The sequence below is a fragment of the Staurois parvus genome, unplaced genomic scaffold, assembly GCF_062004578.1.
Source record: "Staurois parvus isolate SC_StPar_1 unplaced genomic scaffold, SC_StPar_1.0 ptg000138l, whole genome shotgun sequence".
NCBI classification, from domain to species: Eukaryota; Metazoa; Chordata; class Amphibia; order Anura; family Ranidae; genus Staurois; species Staurois parvus.
Genome location: NW_028317934.1, coordinates 1,684,401 through 1,704,156, shown reverse-complemented (window position 1 = coordinate 1,704,156; position 19,756 = coordinate 1,684,401). Strand labels below are relative to the sequence as shown.

The window sequence follows — 19,756 nt, the reverse complement described above, 5'->3', positions numbered from 1 at the left end:
CATGAATGTGGTGGCACCATGTGGTGTTTTGGTACAATAATACAACTAGATAATGTACAACAAATGTCACATTTTCATTGTGTCTGTTTTACGGAAAAACATTCCCTTGACCTGAAATGTTACAGTCTGCAAGTGCTTTTATTGTGTGTCGAAGAAGCAGAAACACAATACCAGTGTTAAACATATAAATGAACTTTGCTTAACATGTGTAATTTCTTGGTAGAGAAACATATCAAGTGTAAGCCCAGAACAACAAGGAAATGCTTTTGTTTGATTACCTAACATGCCCCTGAGGAGCACTGACGGGTCTGTTTCTCTTGGACTGGGATAAGAGGCAGGGACTGCCAGCTATGTCTGACTTGTTGAGGTCGTCATCTGAATCTTCATTATTGTACCAAGCTGATGCTTTTTGATGTGTGGAACAATCATGAGATGTTGATCTTGCTACACGCACTGATTGAGGAGGAGAGGCTGAGCCATGTTTAGGTGTATTATTATATTTTCTGTCTTTGCGATGTCTGGCTGAAGTCTTTGCATAAGGAGATATGTAATTTCTATACAAAACAATGAAAAAGGAAGCTGTCAGTCATAGCTAAAGAGTAAATACAGATTATCAAAACTATACAAAAATTCAATTGATTTCTTTTTTTTCCCTTAATCTAAAACACAGATGTACAGAGATTGTGTGTGCAGTCTATGCATGGTGTGTCCTTTGTCAGCATTATTGTAATAAAATTGAATATTATATGTTGTAGTCAGGTCATGTTGTAAGATGTCATGTTCTAGGTTTATAAAGAATGATGTAGAATTGTATTGTGATCATATCCAGCTGTCAGATCATGTCTGGAGATATGGTGTTCTAAAGCAAATCATAAATTATACGATTTTATTTCCTTCTACCACAGGTGGAAGGAAGAAAAAAATATCGCTGGAATTCCTCCCGCTGTGCTACTGTATTCTGCCAGCGGAACACAATGATCACTGCCTGCAGCTATAGCCACCAGAAATGATCGCATGCAAAAAATACAACAGGCTGGATGTACTGAAATCGATCAATGGATTGACTTTGGTACAACCAGGCAGTTCATACATTGATCGATCCTCAGCTGGTCCCTGCTGAACCGGCCGAATTTCGATCTATCTATCTATGGCCGGTTTTAGACTATAAAGGATAAAATACAATGAAGAACTGTAATATGAGTACATTCAGTAGTCAGGTCCTGTGGAGAGATATGAGGTTGTAGGTCTGAAAAAAAACTGAAGAAAATTGTATTGTGATCAAATTCTGCAGACCGGTCACATTGGAAGATTTGGGGGGAGATTTACTAAAACTGGTGCACATGAATCTGGTGCAACTGTGCATGGTAGCCAATCAGCTTCTAACTTCAGCTTGTTCAATTAAGCTGGCACTAAAACGTGGAAGCTGATTGGTTTCTATGCAGACCTGTACCAGATTCTGTGTGCACCAGTTTTAGTAAATCTCCCCCCATGGTGTTTTAAGTACATATAGAATTACACAGAATTATAATATAAACACAATCAGTGGTCTGATTATATTGGAAGATATATTGTTATCTAAGTATGTATATAATTAAATCAATTTGCCTTATGATCACATTCAGTCATCAGATCATGTCAGGAGGTATGAAGTGTCCAGGTCTGTTTGAATGTAACAGAATTATATTATGATCACATCCAGCAATCAGAACATGACATAGAATGAAACTGACAGTGTTGCTACCATGTTCTAGATCTGTATAATAGAAGGGCATTTGTTTTGTGATGACATCCAGCAGTCAGGTTACGTTGGGAGGTGTAGTCTAACAGGTCTGTATGGTGCATAAGAGAATTATATTATGATCATGTCCTTCATACAATTCAGAGGGAATACAAAAGAAACCTGAAGCAGCTCATGCAGATTAGAAGAAGGTCATAAGGCAGTCTAAGTGAGGCCAAAAGGCCCTCCAAAGGAACTCAGAAGGATCTCAAACTTTTAGATGCAAGCTAATTGCACTTGAAAGCATACTATATTTACCTATCAATACAATCCGTATAGGATTCACCAGAAGTGGGGCTAAAACTCAAACAAAACTCGAAAGTTTGGGACCTGGCCACAGATCATTAGAAGACATCAAATACTTCTGGGAAGCACTTCCCCTTAAACTGCCATAACTTCCCAGACATTGGGGTTGATTTACTAAAGGCAAACAGACTGTGCACTTGGCAAGCGGAGTTGCTCCAGAGCAAGGGTCTCCAAACTTTCTATGCAAAGGGCCAGTTTACTGACTTTCCGACCTTAGGGGGGCCAGACTGTGGCCAGTAAGGGTAGTAAAAGTCCCATCATTGGCTTTAATCGAAGGAAGAAAGCCCCATTGTTGGTATCAATGGCAAGAATAGTGTGATTGATGGTGTCAGTGGGAGGAATGGTGGCCCATCATTGGTGTTAGTTGGTGGAATAGTGCCCCAAGGGCCAGATAAAGGCAAGCAAAGGGCCACATCTGCCCACCAGGCCACAGTTTGGAGACCACTATTCCAGAGCTTAGTAAATGAGATAAAGCCTAACTTTATAATGAATACCCAATCACAAGCAAGGAAAATACAAAAACAGCATTTTTTGCCTTCATGTGATTGGATGTGCAGTCAGCAAAGCTTCCATTCATTTAGTAAGCCCTGGAGCAACTTCACTTGCAAAGTGCACAGTCTGTTTGCCTTTAGTAAATCAACCCCATTATCATTATAAATAAATTAGATGAATTTCCAAAGCTGTGGAGAAAGGCCAACCATAGAAGGTTCAAATATCAGCCAGTTCAGCAGGAATCAGCCGAGATTTGAATCATGTATGGGCAGGCTGAATATACCCAAGTGACTGATCGATCAACTTGGGTACAACCAGCCAGCTGGAGTTTACATGCGATTATTGCTAGCGGCTGTTATAGCTGCTACCAATAATCATTGTGTTCTCCCGGAGGGGGTGGCTTCTCCCTCCGGGAGAGCACAATGGCTCCTCGGTGGGGATTTCCCTGTCACACTGTCTGTGGTTGCAGGAAAGAAATTCGCTCTCTCTATAGCCTGCTAAAGTCTTCACAGACCCATCAACTGCACAGCCTCAAATAAAGGGGACCTATTGCCCATTCAGATAACCAAAAAGTGGTCAGTTTATAGGAAAAACAGTACCGTGTACCATTAAACAGTTTTTAGGGGATGGCAATAGTTAATTGCCTTTATTTACTCTTTGTATTTATGGCAATTAAATGATTAATACACATTTAACATTATTCACTTTCTCACATTTACCGAATGTCGGTCTGCCACCCACGGTATTAAAAAACAAACTTTCCCGTGAAAAGCCCCATATAAAATCCAGTCGCCATGTCGCTGTTTTGAATGTGATTATAGGAGCAGGAGAATGATGGTTGCCAGGGAGTAGTACTTGTCACTTTCTTCCTGCACAGCTTTCCCTGTCAAGCCTTTTCTTTTCAATTACAGTAACATTAGAATATTAATGGATTGTAATTATCCACCATCTACAGCAAGATCCATCGCATACACAAAGTGCTTCTACCATTAATGTCAATCTATATTTATACAACTGTGCTCAGATGCAATGGCCTATCCTAACAGAAACTGCCAGAGGTACAAAATATTAAGTAATATGTCTTTCTTTTCTTCAAGAAGGGTTTGTTAACAGTAAAGCACAACACTCACAATTTATTGCCAGGAATTAAACATTTACACAGCTAATCGGTAATCTGCTGTGTAAACACACATTATTGTGCATTTTCACTAAATACTGTGATTATTGTAGAACTGTTTTATATGCAATATATGCAGACACAATGGGGTTGATTTACTAAAGGCAAATAGACTGTGAAAGCTGCAAGTGCAGTCGCTCCAGAGCTTAGTAAATGAGAAGAAGAAGAAGACTTCCAGCATCCAATCATGTGCAAGCAAAAATACTGTCTTTTTTTATTTTCCTTGCATATGATTGGGAATTCTTTGCAAAGTGAAGGTTCACCTTGTGTTCTTTGCCCTGGAGCAAGAGCAACTGCACTCTAGGATTCCTTTCATGATATGTAATCAACCATGCTTATTTTCACCCCTAGAAAGGTTGTCTGTCTTCTATGGTTGGATGGATGTTTATCTCAGCAGTATGGTTTTCCTCCTTAGGTACTTTATATATCATATTTTTAATAGGAGTTTAGTAAAAGGGTGGTCACGTTATGTTTTGAGCCATGATACTCGACAAGTACTTAGACTATATATATGTTACATGTTTTTTGCAGGATAAGACTTTTAGGTGGTTGAGGGCCGTTGGGCCCTCCTCCCCTATTCCCGCTCCCCCCCACCTGTGTCATCTTCTGGCCTCCTGGAGTGTCCGGACTGGATGTCCATAGCCCCAACTGTGTCTTTTGGCTCTTCTCGCTATGGGTTGCTTATTACAGGCGCACAGCTACCAACATAGGTAATGTGTTGTTATAGTGATTGGCTATTAATAAGATGATTTTTGGTGAAATGTTTATATACAAGGATATGATTCTGTGAGTACTTTCATGGGTTGTATATTTGCAGTGCTTTTTCTTTCCCTACGTTTGAACCCCTGAAGAAGCCTACCTGGTGAAACGTGTTGGATTTCACCACCCTCCATAAGATACTTCATCAATCAGCTCATGAACAGGGGCGGACTGACCATTTGGAAAGTCGGGCACTGCCCGAGGGCCCGTGGTCAGTAGGGGGCCCCATGAGTTGCCCCTGGTACCTTTTTCGTAGGCTTTTTTGAGTTTGGGCAAGGACACAGGGGCCCCAAGATCCCCTATTGCCCGGGGGCCCCATGAGTTGTCAGTCCGCCCCTGCTCATGAAGTTTATAGCTGTTCCATCATCTCATATATTTTTCCAGGAAGGGTGTTTAGGGTGAATAGCACTTAAGGGCATTGATACCTATGTTTTTACTATTAGAGTAATACTGTATGTCTCTGTGTTTTTATTATATATCGTGTAATAAAACTTGATTCTTATATATTTATGTGCATGTCCATATCCTGGGGAAAATTTTGCACCTTTAAAATCCCACATACTTTTTCTTTTTCGCTTTGAACTAGGGATGTGGTGCAGATGGATCAACTGTACCTATTTATACATTTCAAAAGTGCATGGTAACTCGTGAATGCCACCTCAAACAACCTTACCAACGAATGTGCATTGTGGTGCACTGTACTGTCAAAAATGCTGCATGCAACATTTTAGTGCATTGTGTTGCATGAGGCAGCATATTTAAATGAATTGACTGCATTAATGCAAGCACATTAACGCAAGCATAAAGTGTGCTGACATGTGAGCTCGACTGCAGCAGACAAGTGTAAATAGGCTCTTTAGATGAAATCTTCTAATGAGGACACCTGTTCCACTGACACCTATCTAAAGTTGCCCATAGATGGATTGAAATTTGGCCAGTTCAGCACGGACAAGACCTATTTTGATCCACCTATGGCTCTATGGATCTTCCTACTCCAGAGAGGTTGGATTCTTTTTAACGGGACTGTTGGAAATGTTTTATTTGATCAGCCAGCATGGTATTCTGACAGTGGAGGATAGACATGTTCAAACCAGAAATGTTTGTTTCGTTGTGGAGGTATGCATTCATTTTGTCAAATTAGTTATGTTGACCTGATTCGTTTTCGGAATTTGCATTGTATCTTCAGCATTCTTTTTGTATATTCATTGGTCCAGGTGTATTAAACAAATGTTGCAGTTTTCAAAAAATTATTTAAATCGGACGGATTAGAAATTGAAGGATTCAATATTTTTGGACACTAGTCCAACCCACCAAGAGAAATGACATGAGCTGATTGGACAATATCAACTGGCATCATGTGCATCCGAAACATAGAATGGAATCTGAATGAAGCAAATGAAACCTATGCATTCGTTAATTGTGTTTGTTATTACCTTTTTTGTCGGATTCGTATACATTTGTTACTATGTCCATTTGGAGATTCATATACATTCGAAAAATTAATCGAAACAAAAACGCACATGCCTAGTGGGGAAGTACCCACTGTCAGAATACAATAGCACATGGGTGAGGATTCCTCCATCTACCTTGATTGTGTGGATTGGAGGATCTGCTCGTTTTTTGTTTTGGATCAGCCAGGTGGCTTATCAAAGAAAACAAAATCCATCTATGGCCAGCCTAAAGCCACATTCAAATAGCGCATAGCAGGAACGAGCGTTCACATTTTTTGTTGTGCAATTTTCCTGTGATTTCATCTGTCACGCATAGGGTAGCCCAGGGCTTAAAATTTCAAGTCTACAGTTGCAAGAAAAAGTATGTGAACCCCTTGGGATTACGTGGAGTTTTGCATGAATTGGGCATAAATTGTGCTCTGAACGTCATCTAAGTCACAACAATAGAAGAACACAGTCTGCTGAACATAATACTACACAAACATTAGATGTTGCCATGGTTTAATTGCACATAACATGTAAACATTCACAGTGCAGGGAGGAAAACGTATGTGAGGCCCTAGCTTAATGACTTCTCCCAGAGCTAATTGGAGCCAGGAGTGAGCCAACCTTGACTCCATTCAGTGTGATGATATTGGATGTGTTGCTGACAGCTGTCCTGCCCTTAAAAACACACACCTGTTTTGGGTTTACTGGTTTCAAGAAGCACTGTCTGATGTGAACCATGCCTCACAGAAAAGAGCTCTCAGAAGACCTACAATCAAGAATTGTTGACTTGCATGAAGCTGGAAAGGGTTACAAACGTATCTCCAAAAGCCTTGATGTTCATGTGTCCACGGTAAGACAGACTGTCTACAAATGGAGAAAGTTTAGCACTGTTGCTACTCTCCCTGGGCGCGGTCGTCCTGCAAAAATGACTGCAAGAGCACAGCGCAGAATGCTGCATGAGGTAAAGAAGAATCCCAGAGTGTCAGCTAAAGACCTACAGAAATCTCTGGCACATGCTAACATTTTTGTTGACACATCTACAAGAAAGAAAACATTAAACAAGAATGAAGTACATGGGAGGACACCACAGAGGAAGCCATTTCTGTCCAAAAAGAATATTGCAGCACGTTTGAAATTTGCAAAAGAGCACCTGGATGTTCCACAGCACTACTGGCAAAATATACTGTGGACAGATGAAACCAAGATTGAGTTGTTTGGGAAGAACACACAACACTATGTGTGGAGAAAAAAAGGCACAGCACTCCAACATCAAAACCTCATCCCCACTGTAAAACATGGCGGAGGGAGCATCATGGTTTGGGGCTGCTTTGCTGCCTCAGGGCCTGGACGGATTGTTGTCATTGATGGGAAAATGAATTCCAGAGTTTATCAAGACATTTTACAGGAAAACATACGACCCTCTGTCCGCCAACTGAAGCTCTGCAGAGGATGGGTGATGCAACAGGACAATGACCCAAAGTATACAAGTAATTCAACAAAACAATGGCTGCAACAGCACAGAATACGCCTTCTTGAGTGTCCCAGTCAGAGTCCTGACCTCAACCTGATTGAAATGCTGTGGCATGACCTTAAGAGAGCGATTCACACCAGACATCCCAAGAATATTGCTACACTGAAACAGTTTTGTGAAGAGGAGTGGTCCAAAATTACTCCAGATCGTTGTGCAGGTCTGATCTGCAACTACAGGAAACGTTTGGTTGAGGTTATTGCTGCCAAAGGAGGGTCAACCAGTTATGAAGTCCAAAGGTTCACATACTTTTTCCTCCTTGCACTGTGAATGTTTACATGTTATGTGCAATTAAACCATGGCAACATCTAATGTTTGTGTAGTATTATGTTCAGCAGACTGTGTTCTTCTATTGTTGTGACTTAGATGACGTTCAGAGCAATTTTATGCCCAATTCATGCAAAACTCCACGTAATCCCAAGGGGTTCACATACTTTTTCTTGCAACTGTAGACTTACTAGCCAGGAACAAACCTTACCCTCCAACAGTTGCCCCACCCAACCTTGCCCAGGTCCGCCTCCAGGCCACTGAGCTCCGTGTGAGGGCAGTGCAGTGGTTTCTCTACAGTGATCCCCCAAGGCAGTGCAGACCGGGCCTCTCCTCGTGTCCCCCGCGGCGGGGGAGAGCGAACCTCTCCTCGAGTCCCCCCCGGCGGTGGAGAGGGTAACTCCTCTCAGCGGAGGAGAGCGGACCTCTCCTGCACCTGTCCCCTCAGCGGCGCTGCCAGTGTAATGGAAGTGCCGAAGAAGCCAGAAACCGGAAGTTGGAAACCGGAACTCGGCTTTACAATGAGGCTTGGAGCGCAGGTGCAGCTGCTCCATCCATCATCTGTGCTCACCACTCGCCACGCAAGAATTTCTCCTCGCATTTGGCGAGCGGCCTTTTCAAGCCCTGGGGTAGCCTATTTACTACAATGGGCTGCCCTATGTGCGTTTGTTCCTGTGCAACAAGCTTAGTGTGATTTTTAAACGTGTGTTTTGATGCGTGAGTCTGTCGTGTGGCAATTGTGGCAGAATCGCACTGCGTTTGGAGTGTCATTAAGTATAACTGTACCAAATGTGTGTTGCATGTTTTGTCAGCAATCTGGAATCACGTAATGTGGTCTAAGACAGGAGGTGAAACCTGCCTGACGGAACTAAAAAAAAAATCAATATCTCTATCCAAAACTAATGAAAAAAGTTTTGACTTTAGACACTTTCACTCTATCCAAAACTAATGAAAAAAGTTTTGACTTTATACACACTTTCACTAGCAGACCACCAAATGTATATATACTGCAGCAGGGCAGCCACGTAAATGTACGCGATCCAGCATTTCTGGGTAGGGGCGCATGTGTTTGGTCCACCTGTGCTGTCATTCGGTTCACCACAAGTTGATCAACAGGCCCCAGCCAATGATTTATGGCCAACACCTGCTGATTGGTAAGAATGACAGTATAGAGCCCTGTGTTTACTGACAACACAGGTCTCTGTACATGGAGAAGAGATGTGGCTGTTTTTTTCTCCCTGCAAAGTAAGGAGATAAACCAGTCACATCTCTAAGTAAGAGCAGCACACATTACACTTGTTAAGCACACAGTAACCCTTTGATTGCCCCTAGATGTTAACCCCTTCCCAGCCAGGGTCATTCGTACAGTGACAGTGTATAGTATTATCACTGATCATTGTATTAGTGTCACTGGAGATGTCAGTGTCAGTTAGTTAGTTCCCACCCAGTGTCAGTTAGTGTCAGATTACCCTCCGTACTATCAGTGCCATTATAATTTTCTGATCATTGCTATTAGTAGTATTAAAAAAAAAATCCAGTATATCATAGTTTGTAGACGCTAACACTTTCAGGCAAACCAATCAATATAAACATATTGGGATTTTTTTTTTACCAAAGCAGAGTATATTTTGGCCTAAATTTATAAAGTAATCAGATTTTCTTTAATTTTTTCATTGGATATATTTTATAGCAGAAAGTAAAAAGTGTAGTCTTTAAAAAAAAAATTCAGCCTTTTTATCGTTTATATAATAAAAAATTAAAAAACCCAGTGGTGATCAAATACCATCAAAAGAAAACTCTAAAGTTTGATTTGTGTGAAAACAGATATATATGTAATTTGGGTACAGTGTTGCATGACTGCGCAATTGCCAGTTAAAGTAGCATAGTGCCGAATAGCAAAAAAATGCCCTGGTTATGAAGGGGTAAAATCTTTCGGAGCTTAAGTGGTTAATATTTTGTAAATAGTGTAGAAAATTCACATTTTAAATATAATATTCTAACAATTCTAACATTATTAGAGTAAATATCTTGCAAAATAGTTATCTTACCTGGGCAAAACCGGGCATTCTGCTTTTGGCTTTTCAAGCTTGTCCAGATATTCATTAACAATAATGTCTTCTAAACTGCTTGGATGAGACCGTGCTGATGACGACAAATAACTGCGTACAGAGACTGAGGACAACTGGCTCCCAACAGATGAGGCACTTAAAGGCCTTCGATAACTTGCCATGACCTGATGATAAGAAAAGTACATTTATTCAAATGGCTGTACAGTGCCAGTTCAACTTGTCGTCATTTGATGCTTTAGTTAACCTGCAAGCCCTTAAAATGAATCAAATAGCATTCAAAGAGCCTGAGCAAGATATGCTGATATATAAGAGCCCAATTAGAGGTCAAAAGAATGTAATCCTTTCCTAAATAATTTTTAAGTAAATCTTTTAATTATCTTATTTCCTTCGATGATGGAGGCCTCCCACAATGTCTACATCCTCACAGCTAAAAATCTGTCAAACTGCCTGAACACTAATGTCATGAGATCTGGAGGTCTTAGTCTTCCCCTGGACCTTGTCAGGGGAAGATGGTGTTCCAATTGAGTATATTGAGTATATTGAGTATATTAAGATATTACCGCAATTTTTTTTTTAAGTTCATTGAAAGATACAGGTATTCTGAAACAGTTGGGTCATATACTGCTGCCTACAGGAGGTTTGGACAGAGCGGTAACAATTTCAACCCGGTCCCTCCTTCAGGGGGCCCATGCGGCTCCACTGTATAACTGGATAGAAGGGCTGGCAGGAGTGGCATATAGAGGAACTGATCCCCTCCATGTTGCTCCTGCAGCGGCTGCAGAAGGAACATGGAGGGGATCAGTTCATCTCAGGGGCGGACTGACCATTCGAGCACTCAGGCACTGCCCAAGGGCCTGGGGTCAGTAGGGGGCCCCATGAAATGCCCCTGGTACCTTTTATAGGCTTTTTTGGTTGTACTTTGAGTGTGGGCAAGGACACAGGGGCCCCATGATCCCCTATTGCCCGGGGGCCCCATGAGTTGTAAGTCCGCCCCTGGTTCATCTATGTGCAGCCCCTGCCACCTTTCCTATCCAACGTCTTTCTGCTTCCCTGTGCTGCTGTGTTCTCTCCTGCTCCCCCCCTGGCTGCTGTGGGGGATGCTGTCAGGACAGCGGGGAAGGAATAAACATTTTATTTACCAGCCCTTTCCTTGTTCGAATAGAGAGAGACAGTGATAGGTATCGATTAAATAATAACTGAGGCATAGTAAACTATGTTTACTATGCTTCAGTTTGTACATGAACAGGAAGCTCTGTACAGAGCTTTTCCTGTCCATTCAGTCTGTGCAGTTGAGACTTCAGAGAAAGAGACTGAGGGCTGTGTCCTTAATCTTCTTCATTTGTATCAAAGGTGAAACATCAGAGGTCTGTTTAGACCCCTGATATCTCACTAAAGCCCCCAAACGGGGCTCCAAAAAATTGCGAAAAAATATATAAAATTGTAAGAAAAAACAAATAATATAATTGGAAAAAAAATAATGAAAAAATATAATATTTAAAAAATATAAAACTACTGACACCAGTGGCAGAACTATCTGGGTCACAAAGGTTGCACTTGTGACCAGGCCCTGGAATTCTGTCACTGGGCTCGGAGGGAAGAGACCAGGCCAGGGGGGCCCTTCATGGTTTTTTGTACCAGCACCCTGAAGGTTCTATTTATACCTCTGGACACAGGCAACCAGAGAAAAAACATTGAAGGCCAGCCTCCATATAACACAGCTTCTAATCTAGTCAGGATGTCCAAAAGCAGTCTAACTTATGGGTAGGCAACCGCCACTGACAGACTGAAGACAGGACCAGGGGCCATCAGCAACAACCAGAAGGACCAATGCCCAATCTGAAATAGAAGAGATGACGTTCCCAGCAGGAGAGAGAAACTGCTAAGGACCCAGGGGAAGTCACAGGGGATCAACCTAATGCTCAGACTAGGACAAGAATAGCCACCAAATGGAATGGTTACCTGGAAGGACACTGAGTTTGTATTAGCAGAAGCAGTGAGCCAAGCAACAACCAACGGGTGGAATAATAAAACTACCTGAACCGGGAGAAGAGAGTAACAACAGGAATGGTCAACAAAGGGAACACTGGAAGGTTTCCCAGCCTCAAAACAGATCTCTAAAGGAAAATTGTACAACAGGTACACAAAGTAAGACCAGCCAGTCTAAGGATGAGAAAAGGCCCAAGCCTTAAAGCGGTAATAATCCCAAAGCTAGAAATGTAATATATTGCAACTTACCAATTATTAGATGTGGTGGCTGCATTAGTTTTCTTTTTTTTAGGTTTGTTCTCCTCTATTTTCATCTGGTGATCTGGCCAAAGTGCCCCCACTGGATGAAGGAGCACAGGGGGCGCTTTTGGACAGCAGCATTGTCGGTCTAGGGGGAGGGGAGTGTTAGATGTATTAGCAGATTTTTTTAATGCATTCTTTATTTATGGGGTTTTATTATCAATGCAGAACAGAGAACAGAAGGTACAAACTTTTACAAAATAGCTTAGGCACATTGTAGGTTAGTCAACGTTAGACATCCAGACATATATAGGGCATAAGGAAGTATACAGGTTAATGCAGAAAAACTAAAAGATTGGACGAAGGTAGGCTTGAACTCCAAATTCCCAAACAAGATTTACTAGTTATATGCAGTCAATGTCCAGAAGCCCTTACGTGAAAGGAGTGAGATTCTACTTTCCACATCAGAGTTGTTGTACCTAAGGGGTATCACCGATTGACTTGCAGTGGCAATGGGAAGTACCATTCAATGGGTAAGTATGATAGCCTTGCCTGGAGAGGGGGCCTAAGTTGAAATTTGAAGATTAACAAATACTGAATTATTAGTGAATGAGAAGGGTTATCTATATAGCAAGATGGTAATGGAGAGTGGGGTAGGGGGTAGTAGGGAAGGGGAGGTGCACTTGGCTGGAATGTAAAAAAAGGAGGAGAGAGAGAACTCCTCAGTGGCTGTTATGAGTATTTTGAGAGAAAGGCTTGCAGCTCCGCTTGGCACTCTAACAAAGTACCAAGTTACAACCAGGGGCGGACTGACCATTTGGAAACTCGGCCACTGCCCCAGGGCCCGGGGTCAGTAGGGGGCCCCATGAGATGCCCCTGGTACCTTTTTCATAGGCTTTTTTGAGTTTGGCCAAGGACACAGGGGCCCCATGATCCCCTATTGCCCGAGGCCCCCATAAGTTGTCAGTCCGCCCCTGGTTACAACCATGTTCAGTTAGCGATTAGTAAGCTGCAATATATTTCATTTTTGGTTTTGGGTTTATTACCACTTTAAATGGGGTGGCTGCATTAATTTTCTTTTTTCAGGCCTTTTTTTCCTTTGTTTTCACTTGGTGATCTTGCCTCTTGTCTTAGGATGTCTCCACCTGCACAGAATCATTGTCAATATGGGGAGATAGTATTAACAGATCTATAAGGACTTAACTAACGAATTACAGCTGAACTTCAGAAAACCCTTTATAATCAGCTGCAGCAATATTTTTTTCCTTTTGGGATAAAGATTTTACATAAATATATAAAAGCTGATCATTGTAAGCAACACTGTCAATGTTGATTAGTTTGTCTCAACATTCTAACTTCCACTTTTGCTGAACAACTTGGTCTGGTAAAGGAAGTTGAAAAATAACAGATTAACTGGTAGCATCAAAAAGTAAAAGTAAAGGGGGAAAAAAAGCTCAACCACTTTCACCTCCTTCCTGTCCAGGCCAATTTTCAGCTTTCAGCGCTATCACACTTTGAATGACAATTGCGCAGTCACGCAACACTGTACCCATATGAATTTTTTAGCATTTTTTTTTAGACAGATAAAACTTTGGTGGTATTTATTCACCACTGGGATTTTTATTTTTTTTAAATATAAATGAAAAACTCCAAAAATTTTGAAAAAAGTGTTTTTCTTTCAAAATGTTAAAAATAAATAATCTTTCTTCATAAATCTTGGCCAAAATTTATTCAGTAATCTTTTTTGTAAAAAAAAAAAAAATAACCCAAATTAGTTTATAACCAAAAATTATAATTTTTCAAAATTTTTTTTACATTTCTATTCTATTTTTTTATATTATTCGTTTTTTGTTTTTTTTTACATACTGTCACCCTAGCAGTACAGTGTCACCACAGTGACACTGTACTACTCGTGGGGGGTGATGAAATTTGTTTTTTTTTACACTGATTGCTTTTACACCCATAAAAGCAATCATTTCTCCTTCTCTCTGGCTGCATTCTTGCAGCCTTGAGAAATCATGTGAGAGCTGTGATTGGTCCTGTACAACGATCGGTGTTCCACTGTGTCCGGAGGACACAGCAGGAACCGGATCACGATGCTGAGCAGGGAGGTCGTTTATAAATGACCACCCGCTCCTGCCCTTCTCCCGTCCGGCCGTTTATATACATGGGCTGGATGGGAAGTGGTTAAAAAAGGAAACCAATACAGTGACCTCATCTGAGAATTGGTAAGCTGCAACATATTTTTTGTGTTTGAATTTAAAGCGGAATTAAACCCTCACATATACCTAGTGAAGTGAATGGCTTCAGGTGATACACAAAGATATAACAAATCCTCCTATATAAGTTGTACCTCTATATCTGTAGTCTTCTCTATACCTGTTCAAAGTCCAGAATTTATAAAGTAAAATAAAATGGGGAAAATAGCTGAAGTTACACACTGTACAGCTCAGTGAGGAGAGACACCCCCCCCTCCACACAGCTCGCAGGAAAAGAGATGAGACTGTCACTCTACTGGAGGTCCCTCCTCTGTCACCATTTTTCTCTTGGTGTCAGGAAAACTTTTCAGAGGTAACACACACAGACAACAGTGGAACAAAGCAGCAGACGGAAATGAGTGCTTAGTGCTCTTAAAGTGGTTGTAAAGGTTCAAGTTTTTTTTACTTTCAAGAATTCTTTGCATAAAGTTAAACCTTCTGCATGCAGCAGTCCCCCCAGTCTCCCTTAATACTTACCTGAGCTCCATTGCATTGTGCACAAGAGCCTCGGCTCTCCAGGGACTCCACACTGGCTAAGACAGATGAGGAGAGAGACAGGGCAGGGCTGGGCCGCGTCTGTGTGAATGGACACATAGAGCAGCGGCTTGCATGCAAGTCTGCTTGGGTGCCACCATAGCAAGATGCTTGCTCTGGGACACTTGGCAGGAGGGAGGGATCAGGAGCGCAGGTGGGGGACCCGAGAAGAGTATGATCAGGGCTGCTCTGTGCAAAACCACTGCTGTTAAGTATAACATGTTTGTTATTATTTTTTAAATTGCCTTTGATATCACTTTAATTGAGACAAGTACACACTTGTCTCTGGATGTTATGTTATCTATTTACTCGGCGTAACACCATCTTTATATTTTACAACAAATTGAGTACTATATTGTGTTTGTGTGCATTAAAAGTCATTAAAGTGTATGTTTTCCCAAGAATTTGTGTTAAAGAAAACCTGCAGCACAAATATCGTTTGACATAAAAAATTGCGAAACCTACTATTTTTTCTCTAGGACATGGGTGTCAAATTAAATTTAATCGCGGGCCGCATCGGCATTATGGTTGTCCTCAAAGGGCCGTTGTATCTGTAAGACTAGATGCCAGAGCATGCCACCCCTCCTTACATCAGATGTCAAGAGCCACCCCACCATCAGAAGTCATGAGTCCCCCACCCTCCCGGATATCACAGTGCACCCCAATTACCTGCTGCCGGGAAGAAGCCTGGGGGTGGAGTTAGGAAGCAGAAAGTGTAGGGTCTGGAGGAGGACCAGAGGAGTGCTGTGGCTGCACAGAGAGACGCAGGATCGGTAGGAGGATTCCTGTCCTCCTTTCTGCTACCAGCTGCTGAGATTGGGGGTTTGAGGGGGGGGGCAGAGAGGAGCCTCTTCCCAGCTGCACAGAAAAGTGCAGGATCTGGCAGAGGAGTTCTGTCCTCCTCTCTGCTGTCGACTGCTGAGATAAGGTGGGGGCAGAGATGAAGGGGGTGCCGCAGCTGTGTTTGACACGTGCTCTAGGGCCTCTGCTAAAAAAATATATATATAGAATGTTTGAAGTAATTTTCTACCAAAAGAAGCTGATTTTTGCATGTAAACAAAAAGTGTCAGAAAAGGCCCGGTCTTCACACTTGTATTTCTTTTTTAGACTAAAGCAAGCATAACTTTTTTTGTACTGCACATATTTGAATTACATTTTTTTTTTAATTGAATTCAGCATTAAATTATCTTTAAAGTGATATATATATAAATGTTTGCATAAACATTTGGAGCAAAATAACATTTTCTATAAGCCTGCAAATTTGCAAAACCTTAACATTTCCAAAAGTGTCCACAATCTTTGCCACCCCTGTATAAACAGGCATAGCCAAAAATATTGTCATCCCCTTTTTCTGTCAGATAATGCACCACTACGCCCAGAAAATTATTGCAATTACAATTGTTTAGACATTCTCATGTTTATTTCTTTTGTTTATATTGGTATGACACAAAAAAGTGGAGAAACAAAAAGCCAAATTTGACACATTCCAGGCAAAACCCCTAAAATGGACTGAGCAAAATTACTGGCACCCTCAATATAATACTTGGTAGCGCACTCCTTGGAAAAAATAACTGAAATCAATCGCTTCCTGTAACCATCAATAAATTCCTTACACCTCTCTATTGAAAATGTGGACCACTCTTCTTTCGCTAACTGCTCCAGGTCTCTCAGATTGGAAGGGTTCCTTTTCCCAGCTGTTGTTTTGAGCTCTCTCCACAGGTGCTCTATGGGATTGCAATCTGGACTCATTGCTGGCCAGTTGCATACTCTCCAGTGCTTTGTTTGAAACTATTTCTGGGTGCTTTTTGACATGTTCTTTGGGTCATTGTCCTGCTGTAAGACCCATGACCTCACTTTCTGACACTGGGCCCTACATTGCACCCCAGAATTCTTTGGTAGTCTTCAGATTTCATAATACCAAATGGTCAAGACATCCAGTGCCTGAAGATGCAAAGCAACCCCAAAACATCAGTAAACCTCCACCATGTTTGACTGTAGAGACTGTATTATTTTCTTTAAAGGCCTCATTTCTTTTTCTGAAAACAGTAGAATGATGGGTTTTACCAAAAAGCTGTAATTTTGTTTTGTGTCTCCACATCACATTTTCCCAAAAAGATTTTGGTTTCCTCAGGTAAGTTTTGGCAATCTGGCTTGTTTATGTTTCAGTGTCAGCAGTGGGGTCCTCCTGGGTCTCCTACCATATTGTCCCTTTTCATTCAGATTGCAATGTATAGTGTGACACAGTTGTACCCTGTGACTGAAGGTCAGCTTGAATTTGTCTGGAAGTTGATCAAGGTTCTTTATCCACCATTCAACCAATCTGTAGTAATCTTTGATCAATTGTTTCTCTTTCGTCCATATCCAGGGATATTAGCTACAGTGCCATGGGCTGTAAACGTCTTGACAATGTTGGGTACCATAGACACAGGAACATTAAGATCTTTTGGTTGATACAGGGGAGTTTAATTACAAATTACAGGAGCATCACAAACTTGGAATGCAATTATTTCTTACAATTTTGAGAAGGTGCCAATAATCAGATTTGGCTTTTTGTTCCTCCAGTTTTTGTGGCATACCAATACAAACAAAATAAATTAACATGAGAATGCCTAAACATTTGTAATTGCAACAATTTTCTGGGCAAAGTGGTGCATTGTCTGACAGGGCAGGGTAGCCAATATTTTTGGCCATGATTGTAGATGAAAATTGATCAATCCTAATGTACTGATGGCCTATCTCATTTCTTGAGGCCCTACAACGCCAAGACAGTACAAATACCCCCAAATTATCCCTAGATAGATAGTGGATAGTCCAAGGTATTTGGTAAGAGGCATGGTGAGTTTTTTGAAGTTGCAATTTTGTTGTCACAATTTTTTGGAAAATTAGACAATTAAATAAAATTTGTTTTGTTTTCACAATTTTTTTTACATACTGTGAATAGAACAGTACACTGGATATGACTGGTGTGGCAGTGATCAGGGATGCTGACTGGTGACAGCATTTTTTCTTTTTTATTATATTTTCTATTATTTTTTTACTATTTTTTTATTACATACAATCATTAGAGTAGTTCAGTCTCACCATAGTGACTGTTCAGGATTTTTTTTACACTATTATTGCTTATAACAGTGATGATCACTGTTACAAGTAATCCTTTGGTCTGTCATGAATGGATTTCATTCATGATTTAGTGTTTCCTATTGTGATGCTGTGATCAAATGATCACATAGTACAGGGTGCTGTGATTGGCCCAGGTACCATATGACTTGTGACCAATCACAACAGAAAGCAAAATGCAATGGACGAAAGCCATTCATGACATTTGGCTTACAAGTTATCATGTGATCCATATGATTGGAGACAGCGATCACACGATACCTGCTGCTGTGAGTGGCCAATATCGGGCGCTCTGATCACAGGATCATACTGCTGTTGCAGATACATCGCTGAGCCTGCAGATGCTGTCAGCTAGGGGGTGGAAAATGGTTAATACCACCTTAAAACTTTGTTAAGACATCAAGTATTCAAATCTAGTTTACAACTGATAATGAGATATGCAAGTCCAGTACAGACAGGGTAATTATGGTAAACATTAACTCCTCAGCCCCTTCAAAACACAGAAAGGCAGGATATATAGGATTTTTTAGCCCCACAGTTTTCAGGAAACAGCATTAAAAAATGTAAGTAGTTTTGAAACAAGTTATGCTGTGATATGTGAACATGTAATAAATATAAAATAGGTGCTATTCCAAATTGGCTGCAAGAGTGGAAATACACTTTAAGTCAGAGACTAGCAAACAAGGGGAAAAAGATTGCCAGAAGTACCACCCACCAAAATGGCATGGCAATGGGAAATCAACCATTTCATACTGGTGGGTGGAAGGGGATGGGTGGGCATAGCCAGAAAGCTAAGACTGATCACCTGATTAAAGCCAATCTCCAGGAAAAGTAAAAATCCTCCCTTGCAGTGGGCTGCTCCTGCAGTGCAGGGTTAAATGTGTGTTTATGTCTAGAAGATAGGAAAAGCATTTTTACTTACACGTCTGTTCATGCCGCCAGCAGACAGTGCTCACCTATGCGCCGACAATGGACTACTCCATTGCATACTCACGTCCTAAGCACGACTATGGGTCCTACATTGGTCCTAATAATGCCAGAGGGCATCCAAACCCCAGAATGCAAAGGAGAAGAGCCAGTGGGGACACATCTCGCAGCAAGGGGGAGCCTGTGGGAGCACAGGATTGGGTACCTAAAATGGCTTTTTCCAGCCCTCTAGACATAAATGAGCATTTAACCCTTACAAGGGGTACTTTTTCTGGAGTTCAACTTTAAGGACAGGAACAAAGTGGATATCTTCAAGTATTCTCTGTAGAGGCTGAAAATCAGCCATCATAGGAGAGACTGACCCCAAATAACCCAAATCCAAGAGGACCCCTGGATGCTTGCTATCTCCTACAAGAAGTTTCTGCAGCAGGGTTGCAGCACGAACTGTCTACTGACAATCTAAGGAAACACTAAGCCCTCCAATGATGGTTTCTTATTGCCCTGCAGAAGACAACACCCAAGTGCACAATTCTTTGTCCCAAAGTGGAGGCTACAAGATAGAGAGGCCCAGAAGGCAAAAAGTGCCTCTAAAGGGAACCAAGCAGTTAAGAGTAACATCCTCAGTGCCATCCAGTGTAGGGACAAGGTCACTAGCCTTGTCCAATGGAGACTTTCCATGTCTACCTGTAGGTGAAGGTCTTACGGGGCAAAAGTAATGTCCAACGGAGTCCAGGTGAAGGGACTCTGCAGCAGGGTTAACAATACTGCTTGGGATTTCAGTGAAGCAGAAGCGTTGTGAGCAAAATTGGAGTTAGAAATTGGATTTCTGCCAAGAGGAACATGAAATGTGCAGGTATTGCAAAATGTATTTTTTTTATTT

At 41.4% G+C, this 19,756-nt stretch overlaps 1 protein-coding gene across 1 annotated transcript in view; it reads right to left on the bottom strand.

The window, feature by feature from the left end:
* The window catches only part of LOC149465259 (doublecortin domain-containing protein 1-like), a 192,380-nt gene that overhangs the window by 126,209 nt on the left and 46,415 nt on the right, over window positions 1-19,756 (bottom strand). Inside the window, exons 2-3 of the mRNA XM_089673492.1 lie at window positions 9,794-9,978; window positions 279-554 (exon numbers count right to left, since the gene is read on the bottom strand). Coding sequence (XP_089529618.1) covers window positions 279-554; window positions 9,794-9,975 — 458 coding nt within the window. The 5' untranslated portion in view covers window positions 9,976-9,978. The remainder of the gene's footprint in view (window positions 1-278; window positions 555-9,793; window positions 9,979-19,756) is intronic.